The following is an 18,741-nucleotide window of genomic DNA, read 5'->3' on the forward strand; positions in this document are numbered from 1 at the left end:
CTGCAGCAGTGAAGTAACCCCACAGCATGATGCAGCCACCACCATGCCTCACGGTAGGTAGGGACAATGGGTTTTTGACAAGGTGCGTTGTTTGGCTTATGCCAAATATATCGTTTAGTCTGATGACCAAAGAGCTTAAATTTGGTTTCATCAGACCACAGAACCTTCTTTCAGCTGACTTCAGAGCCTCCCACATGCCTTCTGGCAAACTCTAGCCAAGATTTCACGTGAGTTTTTTCCAACAGTGGCTCTCTCTTTGCCACTCTCCCATAAAGCTTCGACTGGTAAAGCACCCGGTCAACAGTTGCTGCATGTGCAGTCTCTCCCATTTCAGTCACTGAAGCTTGTAGCTCCTCCAGAGTTGTTATCAGTCTCTTGATGGCCTTCCTCACTAGTCCCCTTCTTACAGTCCCTCAGTTTTTGAGGACGGCCTGCTCTAGGCAGATTTACAACTGTGCTATATTCTTTCCTTTTCTTGATGATTGACTTAAATGTACTCTAAGGGATGTTCAGTGACTTGGGAGATTTTCTTGTATCCATCTCCTGACTTTTCAATAATCTTTTCAGAGTTGCTTGGAGTGTTCTTTTGTCTTCATGGTGTAGTTTTTGCCAGATCACGGACTCACCAGCAGTTGGACCTTGCAGATGCAGGGGTATTTTTACGACAATCAATTGTAACACCTTGGACTGCACTTAGGTCTCCAAAAACAGATCTCCTAAAGCCAATTATGTGACTTCCTAAACCAAATGGCTGCACCAGTGATGATTTGGTGTGTCATATTAAAGGTGAATACTTAAGCAATCAATTATTTTGTGCCTTATATTTGTAATGAACTTAGACCAACTTTGTAGAGACCAGTTTTCACTTTGACACGAAAGAGTCTTTTTCTTTAGATCAGTGTAAAAAAAAGCCAATTTAAATCCACTGTGATTCAATGCTGCAAAACAATAAAACATGAAAACTACCGGGGCAGGGGGGGTGAATACTTTTATAGGCACTGTAGATGGATAATGATGTTTCCAATTTATGAAATTCAACAGTTTCCATAAGCCTGCTCGTGGCACTCAAACCTTTTTCCAAGTAACAACAGCCAGATATGGTCGTGGTTTTAAGTGAGTATTTCGCATAGGTATTCACCAAACAGAAGGACATGGATGGTGGTGAAATTACAGAGGGGTATGTTGATATTGTCTTGAAAACTATTAAGGATTAGGTCCCAGAGCCTGATAGAATCTATCCTGGGATATTGAGGGAAGCAAGAGGAGACGATTACTGGAGCCTTGACAAAGATCTTTGTATCCTTTTCAGCCACAGAATAGCTGATATTGCTCTTTAAGAAGCAAAGGTGATAATGCAGGAAATTATAGGCCAGTAAACCTTACACCAGAAGTAGGATGCACCTGGATTTATTCACATTAGGAAACGTGGTTTTAGTGATAAATAGCATAACTTTATCTTGGGGAAGTCTGTTCTGCAAATTTGATTTTTATTTAAAGATGTGACATAAATGATTGATGAGGGATGGAGGTGTTTTTTTTCCTGACTGCGGGTCTGTGACCAGTGGTGAAGTGAATGATGATATAGTGACGGAGGAAGCAGGATATAGATAGTTTGGAAATTTGGAGGGGTGGGTGGAGAAATGGCAAATGGGGGTTAATGTGGATGAATGCAAAGAGATTTTATTGGGAGATCAAATGCAAGAATAAGTAATAGTTCACAGCAAGACCTTTAAGAACACTAATGTACAAGGGAATCTGGGATTCATTCCATTGCTCCCCACAAGTGCCAACACAATAGAGAGTGTGATAAAGGCAGCATATAGAGTCATAGAAAAATACAGCACAGAAACAGGCCATTTGGCCCATCTAATCCATGCCAACTCATTTATACTGCCTAGTCCCATCCACCTGCACTATAGCCCTCCAAACACCTCCCATCCATACACCTATTTAAACCTCTCCTCAACACTGAAACCAAAGTCACATCCACCACTTCCGCTGGCAGCTCGTTCCCACTTTCATCACCCTCTGAGTGAAGAAGCTTCCCCTCGTGTTCCCCTTAAAATTTTCACCTTTCATCCTGAACCCATCCCCTCTAGTTTTAGGCCCAACCAACTTCAACAGTGGAAAAAGCCTGCTTGTATTTACAGACTCTATCTATAGCCCTCATAATTTTGTATACGTCTACCAAGTCTCCCCTCAATCTTCTACGTTCCAAACTAAAGCCCTAACCTACTGAATCCTTCCGTATAACTCAGATCCTCTAATCTCGGCAGTATCCTTCTAAATTTTTTCTGCACCTTTCAACCTTGTTCCACATCTTTCCTGTAAGTAGGTGACCAAAGTTGCACACAACACTCCAAATTAGGCCTCACCAACATCTTATACAACTTCAACAGAACATCCCAATTCCTGTACTCAATACTTTGATCTATGAAGACCAACATGCCAAAAGCTTTCTTTATGCCCCTGTCTACCTCTGATGGTACTTTAACTGAATTATGAACCTGTATTCTCTCCCAGACCACTTTGTTCTAATGCACTCCTGAAAACCCTACCATTCACTCTGTAGGACCTACCCTGGGTTGTCCTCCCAAAATGCAAAACCTCATACTTGTTTGCATTAAATTCAATTTGCCAATATTCAGCCCATTTTTCTAGCTGGTCCAGATTCCACTGCAAGCTTTGATAGTCTTCCTTGCTGTCCACTACACCCTCAAATCTTGGCGTCATCCACAAATTTGCAAATATGGAATGCCTGTATTTATCAGTCAGTGCATTAAGTGTTAAGTTTGAAGTTATGTTACAACCTTACAAAGCTTAGTATGGCAACCAACCGCACATGGCAGGAAGGACATGCGAGCTTTGCAAAGCATGCAGAAAAGCTTCACCACTAAGCTGCCTGGACTGGAGTGCAATGTATTAGGTAAAAAGAGATTGAACAAATTTGAACTGTTTTCTTTGAAGTGTTGAAGACTAAGGAAATGACCTAGCTGATTACTATAAAATTATGAGAGATGAAAATTATGAGTTGAAATTATGGTGCATTAGATAGCTTTTTTATCCACCACCTAGATTGCAAATGTGAAATACTAGAGGACACAGATTTAGGCTGAGTTGGGGAAAATTTACAGGAGATTTGCATTTTTTAAAAAAACTCAGTATTGCACCTACCTGAAACATGCAACTGGGAGAGGTGGGAGAAACCGATATGATGGCATTGTTGAAGAAGCATTAAGACATATTTTTAATAGAAAACAAATACAATGATATGGACCACATGCAGTCAGATGAGATCAATACCATTGGTTAATGCATACATGGTGAGCTTAAGTGCCTGTTCAGGTGCTGTATTGTTCTATGGGAATCAACCCCCTTTAACCAATCTGGTATACATGCACGTCCAGAAGCATTGCAGTCTTATTAACTCTCATCTGAAAGCAATTAAAGATGGTCAATCCCTTTGCCAGAATTACCCATATTCTGTCTATTAGGAGTTTCTCCAGTTCGCGGGCAATTTCCTTGCACGCCTCTCTGACGTAGCGGGGAACCGTGTACGAGGCAAGTTACAGCAGTGGTTTGCCATTGCCTTCTGCCGGGTGAGTTTCCAAAGAGATCACCAGCTCGTAACCCTGCACGGATGGAAAGCATGCAAGGGAGCTGGCTGGATTTGAACTCAGGACCTTTCATCCCGAAGTCCGACACTGATGCCACTACGCCACCAGCTGGGTCCCTGTCTATTAATAAAAGGAATAATCATCTCAACACCATTACTACAACTGAAGTACAAGAGCAGCAAAATCGTGGGAACACCTTAACAAACAAACTTGAAGAATCAATGTGAGAATACTAATATAAAAATTACAACAGTTCAAGGAGAAAGTCATCAACACAGTCTATGGGTGGTGTGTATGAGTAGTTTTCCCTCAATCTCAGGTCCTCTACCAAAGGCTTGGGAACTTGAGGATTCAGTGCAGTATCCTTGCTGTTCCTAGTAGTGCACTCTTCTGGGTCAAGATATCAGATGTTGTTCCTGGGATTAACTGGAACCACCTTCCCATTCCAGGTATCACAGCTCCAAGTGCTCCTATCACCATTGGGATTACTCTGACTTTAACCTTCCACATCCTTTCTATCTGCTCTTTCAATCCCCAGTATTTCTCCAGCTTCACTTATTCCTTCTTCTTGGTGTTACTGTCATCTGTGATTGCCATATCCATTACTATTGCTTTCTTCTGTTCCTTGTCCAGTATTACTATGTCTAGTGGTTGGTCAGTACCTGCTTATCAGTCTGTACTTGCAAGTTCCACAGGAACTCAGCTCTGTCATTCTCCACCACCTTCTCCGGTGTTCCCCATTTGGATTTGGGAGTGTCCAATCCATACTCACTGCAGATGCACCTGTACACAGTTCCTGCAACTTGGCTGTGCCATTCAGTGTATGCTATCCCTGCCTGCATCTTACACCCTACTATTATGTGCTGGATGGTCTCAGTGGATTCCTTGCACAGTCTGCATCTTGGATCTTGGGTCTATCACACTAGCGCCTGTTCTTGTGCAACCATGAGCAGCGCCTCTGTGTTGTCCCTCAGCCGTGCCATTTCCAGGAGGAGATAAATCTGTATACATACACTGATTGGAATAAAGGCAGATTTATACTTGTGCTTCAAATGTACGCCATAGATACGGCATAGCAGTGTACCTTACGCCGTAGTCTAACGCTCACCTCTCCCAAAATGTAACTACGCGTCGCAGACCACAACAACTGTGATTGGTCCACTTGGTAGCATCGCATTTCCTCCTACGCAGCAATAGCTTGCCATTGGGCGACTGAAGGGCAGGGAAGGAACTCTGGCTGCAATGCTTTCCATAAAGCTTTACAGATCTCAGAAATTATGGAGGACCCTATGTTTGACGCCAGTTTGTAGCTAGCTGCTACAGCCTGTTGACTTCCATCTGAAGCTAAAACTCGAATGGTGATTGCCAGTCTCAGAGTATACTGTGCATACACTGATGTGAAATAAATGGTTGGAGACGATAAACCAAGTTGTCAAATCTACCTGCCGCCATCTGAAATTATTTGAAATGCATTTCCTCGTCCATGTCTCTCAGTGGCCGGACAAGCACAGAAAATCCACCCTCTTTCAGTTTCAGTCGCCATTGTTTGAAGTTTGAGTTCCTTCGTGTTGAGTTTCAACACGAATAAACTCAACACAGTGGCATGGAAACCCCACCACCAACTAGCGTTTTAGCGGTGAATTGCAGAGAGACGCAGACACACCAACGCACAAGTATAAATGCACACAACGGCGTAGCCCACTTCCGTAGGCTACGGCGTAAGCTAGTACGCACAAGTATAAATTAGCCTTAACACTTCAAAATATCAAACAATGAAAATCTAAGTAAATCTAACCAACGAAAGCTCTGCATTTTCTATCTCAAGTTTCACAAAGGATGGGAACTTACGTGTACTGAGGTGCTCCAGTTTTTATGTCACCAATTGTAACTTGAACATCATCATCATCGTCATCACTATCACTGTCACTTTCATCCTCCCCTTCAGCTGTAGGATTCTAAAGAATGAAAACATGATTATTTTCTATAACTAATTAGAACACCCAACCTGTACTTTTATTCTATGAAGCATCTATTCTCCCCATGTAACCCTATGTTGGAAGCAAACACTCTCATGTTTTGTAGTTCAGCTTTAAAGCTTCAGCCATAAAACACTGATTGACCAGCCTGTAATTCTATATATCTGCTTCCATAACACTGAAGAATACAGACTTCTTAATCTAATAACTACTCTAAACAATTAGTGACTAAGACACAAAAAGTTCCCTTTTTCAATTATGTTATAAGTCTACTAACTTTCAGAACGTACATGGTCTATTTACCAATTTGTTTTTGATTTTGAAGATACTGACTGTGCAAGTAATAGAATCAATACATGAATGTAATGAAGGCCCATTAACTCAATGAAATACAAATTGTTAGAAGGGCTATTAGCCAACTAATTCTCAAACTAACCCACACAGTTCAATCTTTTCCTCACTTAATGTCATATTATTTATTTGTCTAATTTGTTTCCTTTCACACCCTAAATACGCGTAGTTAATTGGCCACTACAAATTGCCCCCAGTGTAGGTAAATGGTAGAATCTGAAGGTGGAGGGGGCAAGGGTCCTTGCACAATCTGCATCTTAGGTCTTGGGTCTTGGATCTATCACATCAGTGCCTGTCCATGTAGGGTGAATGGGATTAACGTACTGTATTACAAGTGTAAATGGTGGTTGGTGGTTGGCATGGACCCTCCCTCCCTCAACATTTACAGAAAGATAAACCAAGTTAATCAAAGATAAACCAAAGATAAACTGTGTGGTCGTGATTCTTTCGGAGAGTAGGTCTCAAAATCCCCGGCCTTGCCTGCTTCTGGCGACCGAGAAGGAGGTCGAGTCGTTCGGACAGAGATAGCGCTCAGTACTCAGTGTCGGGGAGCTGATCAGAGCTCGAAGTTTTCAGATGACTCAGAGTCGGATTGTGGTCAGCATGGCAGGGAGAGTTTTTCTTCTCTCTCCCGTCTGCGTGAGATGTGGGACATTTGAGAAACTTTGAACCTTACTGTGCTCACGGACTTCCTCATCAAGTTATGGTATTGTTACACTGTTTGTAACTTATGTTATAAATATGTGGTTTTGTCAGTTTTTTCAGTCTTGGTTTGTCCTGTGTTTTGTGATATTACACCAGAGGAAATAATGTATCATTTCTTAATGCATGCATTACTAAATGACAATAAAAGAGGACTGCGTGTCTTCATAATCATATAAAGTTAACTTTCTTCATGGAAGGTCATTTCTAACACACAGCTGAGAGTTTTACTATTTAACTTAAAAATTTATTTTAAAGAACTTTCACCTCAATCCCCTCCTGTGAAATTTGCATCAAATTGAAAGCAACTTAATGATGGACAAAAAAAAAGTCCCACCAAATTGTTACAGTTCAAAAAAACAAGTACATTAGCTTCTCATTTAAAAAGACACCTTAAAGTTAATCACATTTCTAATTTAAAACCACACTCATCTCCCCTTAAAGTCACAATGTTTATCTGTCTAATTTATTTGACCTAATTCAACAGTCGTTATTTCAAAAATGTCAATCTGAAACTTACCATTTTCACTACACCATTCCCTCTCGTTTCTTCTACCGTAGCAGCTGGAGCTGGTGCTTCAGTGCTAAATAAATAATATGTTTCACATTAAAAAGCAGGCTTTAAAACAAAGCCAAAATAAAAATCCAACCATGTTTTAGAAGCCAAATATTTGGTACTCAGAAAATTGGTAAAATATTTCTAAATAGAATTATGCCAAATTACATACTTTTAGAAGAATACAGGCTTCAGTGGAACATGTTATCACTAGGGTAATATGTAATTCTGAACTAATTACCTCCTGACTATCATGTTGCACACTCAAAAATATTAAGCACACAACTCGAGGGCTGCAAAACCTTTATGCTTGATCTTATAATTAGGTTTTTTAATAATGTATTTTGGAATACCTCGCTCCAAATTAATAATATAAAAACAAGGTATTCATAAAACTCAAAAAGACTCACTTCTGTATGGGTTTTAATCTTGCCTAAACAAAATTCTGGGACCACCCTTCCAAATTTTCTATCTAACTGTAATCCAAGTGGTTTATCCATGAGGCAACACTCTCTACTAGATCACATCAGGACAAAGATTCCCACTTGATTAGCAGCTCATCCAATATCGTCTACAATGTCTGTTCATGTTACTCAAGGACACTCCGCCAACCCCTCCAAAATCTGTAACCTCCACCACCAAGGGAAACAAACACACGGGACATCATCCCCTTGCACATTCCACTGGAAGCTGCATATATTCAAACATGGAATGTCACTGTCATTCCTTATTGCTGCTGGGTCTGCTTCTGAAATTCCTGACCCATCAGCATGGTAGTCGTAGCTTTATTAGAGGAACCAGAATGGTTTAGCAAGGTGACTCATCATAATTTTCGCAAGGACAATAAATGATGGCGTTGCCAGGGAACCTCACATCCCAAAAAAATAATTAATAAATAAATGATGGTTGTATGTTCAACATCAACTTAGGAAGTTTATTTACATTGATATTTCAATGCAGCATGGGGAGGGGGTGTCATTTTGTGGAAAGTCCCATCTGCTAGTTCAAGCAAACACAAAAATTGAAAAGGCATCTTGATCATTGTTCGTCCTTTGACCAAATATAGTGATTAAGAATCACAGGCAGCAGTGATGTCAGTGAGTAGAAGTGCAGAGGCTGTAAAGCCTGTTAGCCGGACATCAGTGGTTGGGAAGTTGTTGGAATCGATTGTTAGGGATGAGATTACGGAGTACCTGGAGGCACATGACAAGGTAGGCCAAAGCCAGCATGGTTTCCTGAAAGGAAGGCCCTGCTCGACTACCCTACTGCAATTTTTTGAGGAAATTTCAAGTAGGGTAGACAAAGGAGATGCAGTAGATGTGGTGTACTTTGATTTTCAGAAGGCCTTTGACAAAGTGTTGCACATGAGGCTGCTTAGCAAGATAAGAGCCCATGGAATCACAGAGTGGAGCATTGGCTGATTGGCAGAAAACTGAGAGTGAGAATAAAAGGATCCCATTCTGGCTAGCTGCCAGTTACTAGTGGAGTTCCACAAGGTTCGGCGTTGGGACCGCTGCTTTTTATGATGTATGTCAATGATTTGGGCTATGGGATTAATGGATTTGTGGTTAAATTTGTCGATGATACAAAAATAGGTGGAAGAGCAGGTAGTGTTGAGGAAACAGAGAGCCTGCAGAAAGGTAGTTTAGGGGAATGGGCAAAGTAGTGGCAAATGAAATACAATATTGGAAAGTGTGTGGTCATAGACTTTGGTGGAAGAAATAAACCAGCAGACTATTATTAGATGAGGAGAGAATTCAAACTGTAGAGGTGCAAAGGGACTTGGGAGTCCTTTTGCAGGATTCTCCTAAAGGTTAACCTCCAGGTTGAGTAAGTGGCGAAGAAGGCAAATGCAATGTTGGCATTCATTTCTAGGGGTATATAAGTGCAGGGACGTGATGTTGAGGCTCTATAGGGCACTTGTGAGATCACACTTGGAGTACTGTGTGCAGTTTTTGGCTTTTTTTTTAAAAGAAGGATGTGCTGATATTGAAGAAGATTTACAAGAATGATTCTGGGAATGAAAGGGTTGCTGTATGAGGAACATCTGGGCAGCTTTTGGGCTGTATTCCCTGGAGTTCAGGAGAATGAGGGGGGATCTCATAGAAACAGTCCGAATGTTAAGAGGCCTGAACAGATTAGATATGGCAAAGTTATTTCCCGTAGTAAGCGAGTCTAGGACAAGAGGGCACGATTTCAGGATTGAAGGACGTCCCTTTAGAACAGAGATGCGGAGAAATTACTTTAGTCAGAGAATCTGTGAAAATCTGTGAAATTTGATGCCATGAGCGGCTGTGGAGGCCAAGTCATTAGGTGCATTTACGGCAGAGATAGATAGGTTCTTGACTAGCCAGGGCAACAAGGGGTAATGGGGTGGAAGGCAGGGATGACTGGAAGAATTGGATCAGCCCATGACTAAATGGCGGAGTACACTCGGTGGACCGAATGGCCTACTTCTGCCTCTATATCTTATGGTCTTATAGGAGGCAGAAATTGTTAGACACATCCAGTATGGCTTTTTGAAACAGTAAGTAGAAAATTTAACCAGGGGGCCATACAAGACTCTGTATTGGAAAATGAAATGAACCAGATGATTGGAATTCAGTGGGAGAACATTTTGGGAACAGTGATCCTAACTCTAAATTTTCAGTTACAGACGAAGATACGACAGGACCTTGAGGGAAAGTGATGAATTGGAGGAAGGCTAATTACAACAGTATTAGGCAGGAAATGGGGAAAGTAGACAGAGAGCGGCTGTTATTGGGAAAGGCCACAACATATGGGAATTGCTTAAATGACAGAAGGTCAAAGACCAACATGTTCCCGTTGGAAGAATAAATTTAGGGATGATGTAAATTTATTCAAAAAGAGGAAGAAAACATGTAAGGTATAGCAAGCCGAAATCAGACAGGGCCTTTGAGGAATATAGAGGAAGAACAAATTTAAATGGGAAATTGGGAGAGCTGAAAAGGACCCATGATAAGTGCTTGGCGATTGGGATTAACAAAATCGCAGCTCATTTTATACTGAAAGATAACAGCCATATTACGACTGCATTGGGGCAGGATGGCTCATCTTCCTAGGAAGTGATCCATATAGTGATTTTCCATAATGGACAACCACTTTATCTGAACATGCACCAAGAGACAAGAGTTCAAAAAAATCTTTATTTTTACCTCCCCTCTCCACACACAAATTTCATAAGAATGTATTTTGTATCGAAGATTTTTTGATAATATTCAGGTTAGCAAATTTAAATTCCTGGGTGTTACTATTTCAGAGGACAAGTCCTGGACCCAGCATGTACATGCAACTGTGAAAAAAGCATTACAGCACCTATACTTCCTTAAGAATCTGTGGAGATTTGGCATGACATTAAATAATTTGACAAACTTTGAGACGTGCAGTGGAGAGAGTATTGACTGGCTACATCACAGCCTGGAAACACCAATTCCTTCAAACAGAAAATCCTACAAAAGGAAGTGGATGAGGTCCAGTACATCACAGGTAAAGCCCTTCCAACCACTGAGCACATCTACATGAAAAACTGTCATAGGAAAGCAGTATCCATCATCAGAGATCCTCACCACCCAGGCCATGCTCTTTTCTCACTGCTGCCATCAGGTAGAAGGTACAAGAGCATCAGGACTCACGCCACCAGGTTCCGAGAACAGTTACTACCCCCCAACCATCAGGCTCTTGAACAAAAGGGGATCATTATACTCACCTCCACTGAAATGTTCTAACAACCAATTATATCACTTTAAGGACTGTTTATCTTATTAGTTCATGAACTCCTTATTTATTGCTATTTATTTACGTTTGACATATTTGCAGCTTGTTGTCTTCTGCACTCTATCTTTCATTGATCCTCTTATAGTTACTATTCTCTCAGCTTGCTGAGCATGCCCACAGGAAAAAGAATCTCAGGGTTGTGTGTGGTGACATGTATGTACAGGTGTCCCCTGCTTTTCCAACGTTCGCTTTACGAAAACTCACTGTTACGAAAGACCTACATTAGTACCCTGTTTTTGCTTTCAGAAGGTGTTTTCACTGTTACGAAGAAAGGCAGCGCGCGAAAAAATCAGCGCGCACCCCGAGCAGCCGCTCTGCCCCGGATTCGGAACGACATTGCTTATACACGTTGCAGTGAGCAGCTGTTAGCAAGATGAGTTTTAAGGTGTCGGAAAAGCCTGAAAGAGCTCGTAAGGGTGTTACACTTAGCGTAAAACTAGACATAATTAAGCGTTTCAATCATGGTGAATGAAGCAAGGACAAAGTGAGTTTGGCTTGTGGAAGCTGACGAAGATGATGTTGAAGAGGTTTTGGCATCCCATGACCAAGAACTGATAGACGAAGAGCTGATGCAATTGGAAGAGGAAAGGAAAACAATCGAAACCGAATGCAGTAGCGAAAGTGAAGTCGTCCAGGAACTGAACGTGAAGCAACTGCGTGAGATTTTCGCTGCAATGATAAAGTACGACTTTAATTTTGAAAGGGTACGTAGGTTTAGGGGATATTTGCAGGATGTTTTGAGTCCTTACACACAACTGTGTGATAGAAAAATGCTCGAGGCTCAGCAGTCAAGCAAGCCTTCCACATCAGCCATAGCAGATGACGAACCTCGACCTTCGACGTCGAGGCAAGCAGTCATACGAGAAGCTGAGCTGCCTGTCCTGATCAACGATGGGATGACACCCCTGTCCCACCATCCCAACCCCCCGGCCCCGGACAGATACTGTACCGATTCACGGAGAATGCAGCGGTAGCCAGGAGGCACACAGCACATCTTTAAGAAAAAAGCCAAAGTAAACATGCTAATTAATTAGGTGCTGCCGACACGTAATTGTCGGCCCAGATCAGAGGCGACGCAATCGGCACTGCTCTGGGCCGACATTTACGTGCCGGGCAGCACCTAATTAATTAGCTTGTTTATTTCGGCTTTTTTCTTAAAGATGTGCTGTGTGCCTCCCGGCTACCCCTGCGTGCTTCACGGCAATGTCTCAGTTGGCGGCCAGGAGGATGGGGGCCACTGCACCACCCCAACCTGCAATGACTCAGTCTAACACACCATCATCAGTGTGCTTGATGTCTTCCCAAATCTCGTAAGTGATACTACACTGTACATACATTATTTCTACTTTATATAAGCTGTGTAATTTTACGTGTTATTTGGTAGATTTGGCAGCTTCATAGTTTAAAGGAGAGCGCGTTTATGCCAACAGCGCTTGCATGAGATTTTCTGCCGAGAGCGCTTGCGTGAGATTTTCGCTACGGAGATCTGTGCAGGCAATTATTGTAGAGAAGTATTTCTGCTTTATATAGGCTGTGTATTTATCATATCATTCCTGCTTTTACTATATGTTACTCTTATTTTAGGTTTTATGTGTTATTTGGCATGATTTCGTAGGTTATTTTTGGGTCTCCAAACGCTCACAAAATTCTCCCATATAAATAAATGGTAATTGCTTCTTCGCTTTACGACATTTTGGCTTACGAACCGTTTCATAGGAACGCTCTACCTTCGGATGGTGGGGGAAACCTGTACTCCGATAATAAAATTTACTTTGAACTTTGGTGTTCAAGATTTTGCAAATTCTGTAAAGGTGCTGTAACACAGAGGTCATCAAGTCATCTGCACAGGAAAACTCAAAGACAAAGTAAGGAGCTTGAAAGATTTTAAATATTCTATTGTATACCCATCCAGGCCGGGTGCTTCACCAGAATTCATCAAAGAAATTGTTTTCTTTATTTCTTCTTCGGTAATGGGTGCATCTAATGTTAAACATTCATTAAGTGGTAATTTCGGAATACTCAATTTTCTTAGAAATTCATGCATTATGGTAGAATCATCAGGGAATTCTGATTGGTATGAAGAGGTATAGAATTCTTGAAAAGATTTATTAATTTCATCGTGATCAACCGTCAAAGTACCATCCCGTTTACGAACTTTAATAATCTGACGTTTAGCCAAAGCAGCTTTCAGTTGGTTGGCCAGTAATTTACCCGATTTATCACCATGTATATAAAATTGACGCTTAGATTTAAGTAATTGATTTTCGATTGGGGATGTTAATAATCTTAAATTCAACTCTCCTTTTTTAAAGCTCCAAATTAGGAGCAACAGAATATTTTTAAATCAATTTCTTTAATCTCATCAACCAATGTATCTATTTCATTATTAATTCATTTTTTCAATCCAGCAGAATATGAAATAATTTGCCCACAGATATATACTGTAAAAGTGTCCCATCATATCCCCCTGGAAATTTCTTCCGTAAAATTAGTTGAGAAGAAAACGGCAATCTGTTCTTTAAAAAGTTAACAAAATTTAAGTCCTGAAGCAGAGCAGAATTGAACCGCCATTGTCTAGCACTGAAAGTTACATCAGTTAATTTGATTGATAGTTTCAGGGGCACATGATCAGAGACGGCAATTGCATCGTACTCACAGGCAGTAACAGATGAAACTAATCGAGAGTCAATGAAAAAGTAGTCAATTCCGGAATAATTATGATATACATGAGAAAAATGAGAACTCTTTATCATTAGGATGTAAAAACCTCCAAACTTCTAAAATTCCGGAGTCAACTAAAAAGGAATGGATAAAAATAGCGGATTTGTTTGAAGTACTTGACTGAGCGCAGACCTGTCCATCGAGGGATTCAGGCAACAGTTAAAATCTCCACCAATTATCAATATATATTCATTTAAGTTAGGAAGAGATGCAAATAAATGCTTAAAGAGTTCAAGATCATCAGTATTTGGTGCATAGATATTAACCATAACAACTTTTTGGTTATAAAGTAAACCAGTGATTAACAGAAATCTGCCATTCGGGTCTGAAGTTGTTTCATAGTGAACAAATGAAATCGAGGAATCTATAAAAATAGAGACTCCTTTCACCTTAGTCTGTGAATTTGATTGAAATTGTTTATCCTTCCAAAACCTAAAAAAACTGCTGATTATCCCCCTTCCTTACATGAGTCTCCTGGGCAAAGATAATCTGAGCATTCAATCTATGAAAAACTTTTAAAAATCTTCTTCCGTTTAATCAGATGATTCAAACCATTCGCATTCCATGAAACAAAGTTAATAATATTATCCATTGTACTCCAATAAACCATATGGTTTGTAAAGGGTTAACCTTACTGCATAGGAAACTCATCAGGAAGAGGGAAAAAGGTTTAAAGAGGAACTGGAAGTTACGACAATTCAGACATATTTGTAGTTTCAGATCAGCCCAGATGGTAAAAACTAAACTAAGAATAGCCCCACCCCCACCCAAAAAAGCCCAAAAACTGGCCAATAGAATGCCAGAAAGCTATCTAGACACTTCCCTAGCCCCGTCTCTCTCGAAGGCAAGTCTCCAATGAAAAAAGAATGCAAAACACCAACTGCAGTCAAAACATTGAGAAGAGAATGCCATAAAAAACACCAAACAAATGTTAAAAAAAAATTTTAACATTAAAAAAACAGCCGTTTGTGAAACATTTTGAAAGGCAAGACCTCGGAAAGTGAAACAGAATACAATCTTATTAATATTTCAAGAAAAAAAATCAATTACCAAATCAGATTCTTAATTATTTTCAAAAACAATTGAAAATAATAGAATAAAATAATAAAGGGAAAGAAAGAAAAAAGAACTTGCAACATAGAAGCATGATAAATATCCATACTCCAAAACAAAATACGAGCATTATCAAACCAAGGGCAAAATTCTTCAAGAAGTCCAAATCTACGAACTGGTTATTAACTTATAAACAAGTGAATACAGACATGAAAAAAAACAGTAAATTTATTAGACAGCTGAGCTCGAACTTTGACCTTCAAGAAATTGATATGCTTCGCCCACGGATTTAAACCACTTACGCGATCTATCAGGCAGAACAACCCTTAGGCGAGCTGGAAATAGCAGAGCTGGTTGGAAATTTCTTTGATATAACTCGGACATCACCAGTTTAAAAAGCGATCTTTCTTGCATTACCTCAGGACTGTAGTAAATTAGCAAATAATAAGGTGCATTTATGATACAAGGTAAAAAGTAAACAGCATGATGCAACGAGTGCTTCATGCGTGATGAGACCTGGGTGGTGGCAGGAAGTTCAGTAGTCTTATGGTCTGGGGAAAATGCTGTTTCCCAAACTAGCAGTACTTGTCCTAATACTACAGTACCTCCTGCCTGATGGCATAGACATACTTTATTGACCCTGAGGGAAATTGAGTTTCGTTACAGCTGCACCAACCAAGAATAGAGCATAAAAATAGAAATAAAAAACACAAAAAATCAAAACAACAATATGCAAACTATGCCAGATGGAAATAAGTCCAGGACCAGCCTATTGGCTCAGGGTGTCTGACCCTCCACGGGAGGAGCTGCAAAGTTCGATGGCCACAGGCAGGAACAACTTCCGATGATGTCCAGTGTTGTATCTCGGTGGAATCTCGGTGGCAGGGGATCAAAGAGATTGCTGAACCGATGGGTGGGATCATTGACAATGCTAAGGGCCCTGTGTACACAGCACTCCTAATAAATATCTCTGATGAGTGGAAGAGAGACCTTGATGATCCTCTCAGCAGCCCTCACAATCCTTTGTAGGGACTTTTGGTCAAATGCCTTACAATTACCATACCAGACAGTGATATAATTGCTCAATGGTGCTCCTGTAAAAATTGGTTAGAATGGTGGTGGTGGGGGGGAGGCAGCCTCAATTGCCTCAGGAAGTGGAAGGGGAGAAGCTGCCATGCTTTCTTGACCAAAGAGGTGGTACTGAGGGACTTGGTGAGATCGTCTGTTACGTGCACTCTCAGAAACTTGGGAGCTCCTAACGCTCATCACTGAGGAGCTGTGTACATCCAGTGAGAAGTGCCCAGCCTTAAATCCATAGTCATCTCTTTGGTCTGGTTCATGTTCAGACTCTAGCTGTTATGCTCGCACAACAGCTGCTCTTCCTGCCCTCTGTACGCTGTCTCATTGTCGTTGTGTCACCAGAGAACTTGATTCTATTTGATCCGGATCCAGCAGTGCAGTCATTCTTCAGCAGTAGCCTCGGGGAGCTCCATTGCTCAGCTTGATGGAGCTAGACATTTCTGCCAACACTGACTGACTGTGGCCTTACAGTCAAGTCCAGGATCCAGTTACAGAGAGGTGTTAAAAACCAGCAAGGACAGTTTATCCACCACTTCAAAGGGATGATTGTATTAAATGCTGTACTCAAGTTGATAAGAAATATCCTGGCATATGAGGCACCAAATTCCAGGTGGGACTGGACGGTGCGTTGTGCAGAAGCTATAGCATCATCAGTGGAGAGATTTGAGTTTTAAGTGAACTGAAATATAACAGGAAGATGGGATTGAATGTGATCCACAACCAGCTGCTCAAAGCACTTCATTATTGTTGAGCTCATGCCACTGGACAGTTGTCTTTGAGGCAGGTTACTGTCACCCTCTTGGGCACTGGGATAATGATGACCACCCTGAAGCCAGAGAGGACAATGGAGTGTTCCAGAAGTTGTTGAAGATATCCGTTAAAACCCATTAACTAGGCAGCACAGTCCCTCAGCAGCCAACCAGGTACATCATCAGACCCCGCAGCTTTACATGGGTTGACCTTGGCTAGAGTCTTCCTCACATCAGCCCAGGACCATTGATCACTGACCTCCAGACAAAATACACTCCATCTGTTATTACCCTATGTCTTCTGAATGAATATGCCTCAATTACACACATGGATCAATGCTTCCTAAACAGATCCAAGCCAGACAATTCCTCTATTCACTCAATACCATGTCCTCAGCTAAACTCCCTTTGAGTGACAGAAAGCACCAAAGTTAAGATTCCTATGACTAATCACAAAGCTGAAAACTACGCAATTGAAGATATCGTATGGTTTGGCAGTGATTCAGTGTTTAGGCTGATTCCAGCAATACAATATGCATACTGCAACTTGGCTCGAATCTGGGAAGCAAAGGACAACTAAAAAAAAATAATGTATGCTTAAAATCAGCATTGGAATAAATTACAATTACACTGTTTAAATTGGCAGAATATTGTTCTTGCAATTGTATACTGCTGGCTACAGGCTACAGAAACTTCACAAATTCAGGCTCTTCTGCTGGTTCATTATGGGACAAGGTCTCAGATACTAATTCAATTAAGCTTCAATGCACTCCACAAGGACTCCCCAGATCTCTAGCACTGGTTTATGTACATGCGCCACATATAACCCACAATCTGCTATTTTGGCTCACATGGGATTTGAAGTCCCTGCGGCATCTGAATTTAATGCTGATTTTATTTCCTGCAGGGTGTGTTTGTAGATTCCACATCTTATAATCTTGAGCAGATGCCACTTGGTTATCAATTTTGAGGTCCAACACCATGATCTCTTTTAAATACCTTTGAACCAATGCAAGCTCGCAATCGGCCTTTTCTCAAAGGCTGATTTTCACCACAGAGAATCTCTCCAGAAAGATGACATCATTTTATTAAAAAATTACCATCTCACATTGCAAAAAGTAAACACCTCAATTAGAAACACGCTGAAAGCGGAAGAACAACCGCTCTGGACCTTGTTAAGAACAAGGAAAACAGCTCACCTGTCAACGGCCGCTTCCTCCTCCTGTTTATTTGGGTCGTTTTCATCTGCAACAAGAAACACTACCGGTTAAAAAGATAAAATGGAGAGAACTAGATGCACGGTCAGCTCCAAGAGCACCGACCCATCGGGTATGTGGAGTAGGCCCGGATCAGGCGATGGCTCAAGCAAGGCCAAGCCGTGTTAACTTTTATTCATTCTGCCGCCTTGCTAGCCGCCAGTGATGAGCAGGCCCAGAGCGCAACACCTCACTTCTCCTACCTCCATACAGCCAGTGCTCCTCGTCTTCGCCGGGCGCCGTATTGCCCGCGGCGGCCTCCTTCGTCGTGTTCTCCGCCTCTGCTGACATTTCCGTGCCGCTCCCCCGCGCCGCCTCCTCCGGGCTTCTCTCCCTCCTCAGCAAACACGCAGATTCGCTTCCAAACTGACCTTTAACAGAGGAAACGCAACTGCGGCGCGGCGCCCTCTGACCCGGAAGAGGTGCTGGCGTCTTCAATAAAGTCGGGGGGGGGCGGAGGAGGGTTTGTTGGAGATGGGGATGTTATAGGTGTCGTTCCGTGCAGTATCCTAATGTTCGTGCTTGTATCATAAATGCCTTGCATCTTTCTGATGAGGGTGTCGACCTCCAAACATCCACCGTCCATTTCCCTACATGGATGCTGCCAGAGTATCTCCAGCATTTTGTGCGTTGCTCCAGATTTCCAGCTTCTGCAGTCTTTCTTGTGCCCGCCTTTTTATTTTAGTCTTAGTTGGAGGACTATTTGCTTCCATTCAGTTCCCTGAGTTCTGCGGTGATTGATGAGGCTAGGGGTAGGATCCATCAGTGCAGAGTGTCTGGGGAAGGTGGTGATGGATATTTTCAAAATAGGTGCATGCCATTATTATAAACTTCTGTGTTCTTGTAAGAATTAACTCAAAATTCCCAATTCCAACCTTTTATTTT

At 41.5% G+C, this 18,741-nt stretch overlaps 1 protein-coding gene across 4 annotated transcripts in view; it reads right to left on the minus strand.

Annotated features, from left to right (window-relative positions):
* Positions 1-18,252, minus strand: part of fip1l1a (FIP1 like 1a (S. cerevisiae)) — a 90,989-nt gene extending 72,737 nt beyond the window's left edge. For all 4 annotated transcript variants that reach the window (XM_072252708.1, XM_072252710.1, XM_072252709.1 and 1 more), the window contains exons 1-4: positions 18,060-18,252; positions 17,800-17,845; positions 7,167-7,230; positions 5,466-5,572 (exon numbers count right to left, since the gene is read on the minus strand). In XM_072252708.1, the coding sequence (XP_072108809.1) occupies positions 5,466-5,572; positions 7,167-7,230; positions 17,800-17,845; positions 18,060-18,147 (305 nt within the window). In that variant the 5' untranslated portion in view covers positions 18,148-18,252. The remainder of the gene's footprint in view (positions 1-5,465; positions 5,573-7,166; positions 7,231-17,799; positions 17,846-18,059) is intronic.
* Positions 18,253-18,741: the final 489 nt, after the last annotated feature.

Source organism: Mobula birostris, chromosome 3 (genome assembly GCF_030028105.1).
Source record: "Mobula birostris isolate sMobBir1 chromosome 3, sMobBir1.hap1, whole genome shotgun sequence".
Classification (NCBI taxonomy): domain Eukaryota; kingdom Metazoa; phylum Chordata; class Chondrichthyes; order Myliobatiformes; family Myliobatidae; genus Mobula; species Mobula birostris.